This window comes from Sinocyclocheilus rhinocerous, unplaced genomic scaffold (assembly GCF_001515625.1).
Source record: "Sinocyclocheilus rhinocerous isolate Xijiao unplaced genomic scaffold, SAMN03320098_v1.1 scaffold421, whole genome shotgun sequence".
Lineage (NCBI taxonomy): Eukaryota > Metazoa > Chordata > Actinopteri > Cypriniformes > Cyprinidae > Sinocyclocheilus > Sinocyclocheilus rhinocerous.
The window spans coordinates 257,796-266,573 of NW_015656177.1; the positions used below are offsets into that span (position 1 = coordinate 257,796).

The 8,778-nt window shown below is 38.5% G+C and overlaps 1 protein-coding gene across 2 annotated transcripts in view; it reads right to left on the reverse strand.

The window, feature by feature from the left end:
- Positions 1-8,778, reverse strand: part of LOC107719806 (raftlin-2-like) — a 32,245-nt gene that overhangs the window by 8,640 nt on the left and 14,827 nt on the right. For both annotated transcript variants that reach the window (XM_016527334.1, XM_016527333.1), the window contains exons 2-4: positions 2,962-3,142; positions 1,809-1,917; positions 1,054-1,219 (exon numbers count right to left, since the gene is read on the reverse strand). In XM_016527334.1, the coding sequence (XP_016382820.1) occupies positions 1,054-1,219; positions 1,809-1,917; positions 2,962-3,142 (456 nt within the window). The remainder of the gene's footprint in view (positions 1-1,053; positions 1,220-1,808; positions 1,918-2,961; positions 3,143-8,778) is intronic.

Sequence of the window (8,778 nt, forward strand, 5' to 3'; positions counted from 1 at the left end):
GATCCTCTTCAATAATATCCTTTGCTTCTCAATCGGGCTCAAACGGATAAGCGATATTAACGACGCCGCTGTTTACAATGCAACCGGAGCACATGCCGCTGAGGTGAGGGACGTTTAGACGCGCACTAGAGGCGGTTTAGCCAATCACAACACACTGGGCTAGCTAACCAATCAGAGCCCATCGCCTATTTCTGAGGGAGGGGCTTCATAAAAGCAGGAAATGATCAGCATGTTTCTCAGAGAAGGGACAGAGCGGTGTGGAATAAAGGTAAATTATGTGAAAAATTATGCGTTTTTTTAAAAACGAAGCAATAACATGTTAGACTGCACCCCATAAACACAATCAAGCCTAGAAAAAAACCACTGAACCACCCCTTTAATATAATTTTGGATTCGTCTGAAAGAAGAAAGTAATATACACCTAGTATGCCTCGAGGGTGAGTAAAACACAAGGTAATTTTAATTTTTGGGTGAACTAACCCTTTAAGCCATGCAATGATCATTGCTTTAGACACCATTTTTAATACGTCAAACTATCAGTCCATCTACCATAACTAATAAGTGTAACAGGGCAGATAAACAGCCTACACTAACACTACCTAGACACTAACAGCCTCTGACTGATCTTAATATCACATGTGGCCCCGAAATGCTTGCCATGGAGAATCGAGAGGTTGGTATGATGCCCAGAGGGTAAGGAGACGCCAAGGCTCCACAGAGGACAAAGATATTACAGGGTTAAACCAAATTAAACTGACACCAAACTGAAGAGGAAGAAATAAAAAAATAAAAGCAAATAGTAAGGTTATTAAAAATTATACAGTCTAGTTCTTATTTTAACGATCTCTTTGTCAACATGGTAAAGTAAAAAAAAAATCCAAATACAATTTTCCTGTTTGCTTCTGGGGTGAAATATGACATGTTCTTTGTGAGTTTAACCCAATCGTTCATGATTCAAAGCATTTATAGTCCATCTGTGTATTGGATTTAAATCTATAAAAACAGTAAGTTAGACTACAGATGGTCCATAATGAGATTAGAGGAACATCTCACCTGGGCTGTAGCCACGGCCCTCTAGATCTGCGTCTCCGGGCGGTGTGCGGGACGGGGAACGGCAGCCCCTCCTGGGACTGGGTACTCTACCGTTACACCCCACTCCTCCAGCCTGCTGGAGCACTGACCCCACGAACCTCACGCCACCCCTGGCATAGCTGTTCACCTGAGGACACACACACACAAAAGACACACAGTTATGATATGAGACTGTTTATCTAAACATTCCATTATAAGGAACAGAAATTTATGCAGATACATTTTTGAAAAGAAAGTCCTCTGATCGCTATAGTCAGTAATGAAAATTCACCCCATCTACTTTCTAAATGCATGTTATTGATATTATTGCATGTGTAATCTACATAAAGAATATGACATGCAGTAGCCCCCCACACAAAAAAAGTATTTTAATGTAAAACTGCAACAAAGAATTGCTCATTGTTAACATTAACTAATTTAATCTTATTGTAAAGTGTTACCCAATTTTCTTTTAAAGCAACTTTACAAACTTAAACATTTAATGAAATATGTAAATATAATTTCCAGTAAATATAAAAATCCATGGCTCTTAAAAATAAATATACATAGTTCCTTTTTGTGGTGAGGCCAGTGAAGATTTTGGCAAAGCTAGTAAAAACCTGAACTAATAACCCAACTGGTCTGCCAAAAAAATAAAATTTGTTGCACACTGTAAATGACATGAAAAAAAATGTACATGGACAACAGACAAAAGCATTTGAAATGAAAACACAGACCCTGTCTATGAGCAGTCTCACTGTGTCACTGGTCAGAGATTCTCCGGGTAGTGGCCACTCCTCCACTCGCAACACTGGCAAGCTGTCAATCACTGGCACTGCATGTTTACTGCAACCACACAACACAAACAAACACACATCAATTAAGGAAATGCATTTTAAACTCGCTGCATGAAAACATTATGCATATTTTATTGTAGCTGACATCTGCTATTCTTGACATGTCATCCATTAGCAAAGTACAAAAATGCTAAGATGTTTAACCCTTATGACCCCCAACTGATCACATCTGTCAATGGTTTAATAAGAAACCAGCATCAAAGAAAACTGGTTTCAAACAGCACATTTCATGATTTACATCTCATTCAAGCGAGCTTCAGATGTAAGCAAAGATTTAATGACTACAAAGCTTATTTTTTGGCAGAAATTAATTAAACTGGCCTTTAAATTAACATTGGTCAAGTCTATTTCTAGTCCATTAGAGACAGTATTTTATTCTTTCAAGCAACCACAGAATAGTAGAGCTGGATATCACAAGACGTAAAGATACTTCTATGCTGCTTTCCTTCAAGACATTAACAGATGGAGGCATCTTAATAGACAGGAAGTCAAGCAAACAATAAATGTGGATATGCCTGAGAAAGCAGCTTTTTGCAGGTTTCCATTGTCTCTGCTTAAAAGTGCATTCAAGCTTATGCTCACTGGATTCAGACATCAATCAAATAGTATTCACAGGACTTGGCATTACACATCTTAAAGTTTTTCACACTACAACACTATTAACATACTACAACTGTCCCAGACCTTACTTTTGAATAATTTACAGTGTCATAGTTGAAACGAGCCTGTCCTGTTCCTCCACTGCTTCTTTGCAGGTTCTCATTGGTTGCTGAAAAACTACACTGTTGTCAGGGGCTTCTTTTCAATTTAAAAGAACAACCCACATGTACCCACATCAGTACCCCAATATGACTTCACACAAGCCCCGCCCACTCCAGCTAGTCTGTCTGACCTCCCACTATAATCTCATTAAATATTCATACGGACTCATTAAAAGCTCATTATTTATTGGAAGGAGCTGGTCAGGGGGTTTGGGGTACAGAATAGGGGCTGCAAAGGTGAGGTACGGAGTCCTTGTCATGGTGAAACTTACATGGATCGTGGGCGGACCAGAATGGCCCGGTAGAGCAGGCTGCAGGGCAGGAAGCGGGTCCGGCCCACTGAGAGGATGATGGGATGCAGGGCGGCCAGAACGTAGCCCTGGGTGTAGTAGGACTGCAGGGCATGGGGCAGCTCGCACAGCGAGGACAGATACTGTACTGTAGGCCGACTGCCTGTGTGGAACACAGCACAACTAAAGCTTACAATACACTCAGGGGAAACCACCATATAAGCTAAGCTAATATAATTAAAACATAATGAAAATATTATGAAGCTACAGGTTGTCTCACAAATCCAGACTTTTGATTATGTGCATTGTTTTTCATAGCTTCTTTTGGCCAAGAACTGCCCATTTAGACACCAAGTGGTCATCTGATTGACATGTAAAGCGACCAATCACCATGAACGCCATGTGATTTTAGGGTGGGTAAACATGAAACTGGATATTTGAAATTGGATAACTTTTTTTGCACTCCTGAAAATTGTGTAAAGACAACCAATCAGATTGATGACAATCTTGATAAACCCATTTTAATTTGCAATATACATCATATATCATACACAAGAAGCCCATCTGAGCCTAATGGTTCATCACTGATTATACCATATTTTGTTCTAAACACAGCATGTACACTATAGCTCAAAAGTTTGAAGTCAGTAAGACTTTTAAATGTTTTTTAAAGAAGTCACTTTTGCTCACAAAGGCTATATTTATTTGACCAAAAATAGAGTAAAAAATTATGTTATGAAATATTACCATTTAAAATAAACGTTTTCTATTTAAAATATATTTTAAAATGTAATTTATTCCTGTGATTGCACAAATTTTCAGCAGCCATTACTCCAGTTTTCAGTGTCATATGATCCTTCAGAAATCATTCTAATAAGTAACAATTATTATTATCAATGATGAAAACCGTTATAATATTTTTGTGGAATCTATGATACAATTTTCCAGGATTCTTAGATAAAAAAGAAAGTTCAAAAGAACAGCATTTATTTAAAATAATTTTTTGTAACATTACAAATGCCTTGACTGTCACTTTGAATAAATTTAAAGCATCCTTGCTGAATAAAAGCTCAAAATTGTTGAATTAACAATGTGAAAATATCAGTTTTATTGAATCAAAATCATTAAACACCTAAAAGTAGTGATAAAATAGAATAAAAATGATCTGTAATCAAAAATGAGTTTAGAAGTAGCTGACCATGCACAGCATTACATTTCCAGATTCCACTCCACTTAGGATGCTGTCTATGTAGGCAGCAAACAGCAAGACCGCCCACTAGGTGTTGGAACAGAGCCTATGTTAAGTTTCTTTAAGCGGCTCTTAGATAACGTGCTACTGTTTAGTTGGCTTCTTTCTCCTGTCTTCAGCCTCTGACAGAAGATCACCCTGACGTCTCCCTCCTCTCCCCCAACCCCCAACACACTTCCTGTGTCCACAAAGAGCTGCTGTTCACAGGGTGGGCTGGCCCCACGCCACACACCCTCAGCCTCACAAACACAACATTCCACCACACACAACCCAAACATACTCGCACAAACATTCAGTCTTTTGGTTCCCACACTGGGGCAGACCAGCAAACAGAATTTTAGTCTGAGAAAACCCAGACCAAATATCTTCTCCCTGTAAACTCATCCTCAAAATGGTAAACAGGAGAATGAGTTTTTGACTCTCCTCCAAGTCTGATTTGGCAGCTACCTGAAAGTTGTACCATCCCAGCAGTCTGTGGCCAATAATAAGGGCTTTGACAGGCATGTATGAATGCCCGTCCCTCACACCTGAGCTTCAGAGAAGACACAATGGTCCTCAGGGGCCAAGAAAAGCGGTGGATTATTCACAAAGATATGGACCCTGGAATGGCCAGCAATTTGTCCCAAACCCTTGAACCCCCCCTCCTGTCAACTCACACAGAGGCCTCTGTTCTCCAGAGAGACAGAGACTGTGTGCGTGTGTGTGTGTGTTTAAAAGAGGAGAATCAAGAATATGTATGAATAAAAAGAAAAAGGCGTGAGAAGACATGAAGGAGAAAAAGAAGAGTCTGAAGGTGTAAAGGCTTCAGAGGGAAAATGAGAAACAGACAGACTGGGATATAAGAGAAGAAGAAAAAGGAAGTAGAGTGAAGGAATATATGGTATATTTTATGACCCAGATAGGGTTTAGGGGAGAAAAAAAAAAAAAGATGTCTTGTCTTGTGCATGAACCGTTTGAGAGTATAAAGAAAATATGGCAAATGACAAAGTGGGCAAAATGTAAAAAATATTTCTAAAAGATTTTTATGTTTTGCATTAAGGAAAAGAATACCATTTTCTTATAGAATTTTTTTAAAATAATTTTTATAAAAATTTTTTTTTTATAAAAGTATATTTATACATCTTGGTAGTATTTTTGTGCTTAACTTCCATCAAAAAAATAATGTTGCAATTCAATGCAATAGAGAGTTATGGTCCTAAAACCAAGATTCATTTTCATAATGCAAAATATTGTTCCTTTCCTTTTTGAGTGTGTGTGCGTGTGAGAGAGAGCGAGAGAGACCCCAGAAATGTTTTCACCCTGTAAAATATTGCAAGGTCATAGCAGTTCATTTCAATCACAAGCAATGTGACAACCTGATAATCATCCAAGGTAAAGTCCAGTTGATGCAGTTTAATTTATCAAATTAAACTGCATCAACTGGACATTCAGACCCCAGTTGTAATTGTTCCTAAAAATTTAATATTCTACATATATCAGGAAAATCATTTTTGTACTCAAATCCACTAGCACGCCAGTATGAGATTAACCAAAAAGGAGATTACACCAACATACCCCCACATGGAGCAAGAGGATTTTCTCAATGGATTAGTATCAAATTGAATTGAATCAAATATTTTCAATTCAATGCTCTGACTATATACCAGGTTGAATACTATGTTGAATACTATCAGTTAAAGGAGTAGTTTACCCAAATTTAAATTGCCATCATATACTCATTTTCACTTGGGGAGATATGAGGGTGAGATTGATGAATTTATTTGTGGGTGAACAATGTTTCCTTATTGGACAGGACAATTGCTGAAGGTCTGTCAAGTGGTGATTTAAGGCTAAACTGAGACATTACTGAAGCTAATACCTTTTTTTTTTTTTTTTTTTTTGCTGCAGTGAAACTGATCCAAAGTAGAGATTAAGGCCACTAGTTGTAATTCTGTCTGCCTCTGCAACAAGAACAGCTGGCTTTCTACAACTAACTGCCCAAATTAAACATCAAGCAAGTTCCTATAAACATGAAAGGCATTACTAAAATGGCTCATTAAGAAATGAACAGATGACGTTTTTGCATTTTAATATCAATAAATAGTCTTTTTGGGGGGTTTGGGCAGTGAACATTACAGTATTTTACATGTCAAATTCTTATATTTCTAAAAAATAAAGTAGAGAAAAATTTATTTTTTTAATGAGATGACTTTAATACATGATCAAAAGTTAGCCTCCTCTCATAAATTCACATATTGACTATCCAAGAGAGCCACACATATGGAGTGCACCAAACCTGGGACATTCCCAACACCCAAGTCATGAACACCTTTTACCATTTTGAAGAAGATCCTTCACATGTAGCTTTGCAAATCCTCTTGTACAACAATCAAGACTAAGGTTATTTGACAAAACAGTCCACTGTGAACACTGCCGGAAACACAATACAGCACTCTTAAAAATAAAGGTTCTTTAATGCCATCTATGGGACCATGAAGAACCTATAACTTCAATGCAAACTTCCCATTGCACAAAAAGTTATTTAGAGTAGAAAGAGGCCTGTCCTGACATGAGTTGCAAGACAAGTAAGAGTCTATGCATGAAGTATGCAAAATACAACAGCTGTGGTATTTCTTACAAGCCATACAAAGTCTGTATCAACTTCATGATCAGCCCTATCATGTTTTTTTTTAGATAGAAATAGGTGTATATGCCAAGCTAAGGTTCATGCCTGCAAAGAAGAGCCAAGTCCAAAGCTACAACTACATCTTATAACCCAAAAACACAAAACTCACAGACATAAACATGGCCGAGGAGGTGTTTCCACAGGTTACACTCAATATGCAGACAGCGCGAAGTGAAGGAGCCTGTGATGCAGATCTGTCTAAATAATGGGCCTCATTCATGAACAGTGTTGGGAGTAACGCATTACAAAAGTAATAATATTACAGTAGTATATTACTTTTTGCTGTAACGCAGTAATATAACGCATTACTAATCAAATTTGGGTAATATTATTACTCGTTTTTTCCTTTATTTATTTTGCAGCTGAGTTGATAACTGTAAAACGCAGCGTTCGTCACTGTCACTATTTACCATAGACTGTATAAAAACATGGACGTAGTGTCCGTGACGTCACCCGTAGGTTTCCGAAAAACGTTTCTGAAGCCTGAAGTAGGCGGAGCCGGCCGGCACCATCTTGGCAGCGCGTCACTCCCGGATAATTGAAAATTGGCAAAGAGGCGGGAGCTGGTTGCTGAAACCATGCCCACCTAGCTCGACGGTGGTGACAGCAGCGGCAATCCACCTGTCACTCAAGTGGCCACGCCCTTAATTATGCAGAACTTTAAGGCTTAATATAATTTAAAAGGATAAGTTATAAAAATTCACCCCCTCACAGTTGTCATGAAGGGCAAAATTACCTATATAGACCAAAACCACTTTTTGTACCAGGCTGTAAACACATTTTTTTCTGCTGTAAATTTGGCCATTTTAACATGGGGAGTCTATGGGACTGACTCCCTTTTGGAGCCAGCCTCTAGCGGCCAGTCGATGAATTGCAGTTTTAGTCACTTCCGTGTTGGTTTCACGAGAGAGAGCGGGAGGTTGCCGCTTGTTATTTACCCAGCCGCAAATAGAGGATGGGTGGGACAAATAGCGACCATCCATCCTACTTGTACAACGTCTGCCTACAACAATGGAGAAGTCAATATTACTGGTTAGCCTACTGCTTTTTTATATTTAGTAAAATTTTTAAAAATGAGATACTAGTAGGCCAATACGTTGCCGCCGTGGATATTCAAAATCATAGCAACTAAAGCGTATCAGCTGGAAAAAAAACACCAAAGCGTTTAAGCGCCACCAGCTGGTCATTTTAAGAAGAGCGTCTGACATTTTTTCACCTGGCTGAAAACTCTTAGGTGGACACACGTTATTGAATATTTATTGTTAGGCATATGGCCTACTAGTCTTTTTTGCATTTATGCAATAGGTACTGGAGCCAAACCTGAGAAAGTAGACCAGAATATTCCACTGCGTTCCTGGACACGCAAATGGACCTTTTTCACATTTCCGGGTTTCTCAGCAGGGGAAGTCGTCATAGTTGGGTTAACTTGAATAGCAGTGAATGGGAGAGTACTACAAATATATTTTTTGCATTCCCATTTGCTCAAATAGCAAAAGAAAAACTACACGATAGTGCTTTCATGACTTTCAATAAAAGGAAAAAAATTAAGAGAGACTGATAACGGCTGTCAGAAGAGAGAACGATGTCAAATTTACCGTCCCATCCATAGACGCTGCATTAGAAACACCCTCGCATTAGCGTTAAAGGGGTCATATGACGATGCTAAAAAGAACATTATGTTGTGTATTTGGTGTAATGCAATGTGTTTATGCGGTTTAAGGTTTAAAAAACACATTATTTTCCACATAATGTACATTATTGTTGCTCCTCTATGCCCCGCCTTTCTGAAACGCGTTGATTTTTACAAAGCTCATCGTTCTGAAAAGCGAGGTGTAAGCTGATTGGCCAGCTATCCAGTGCGTTGTGATTGGACGAATACCTCAAG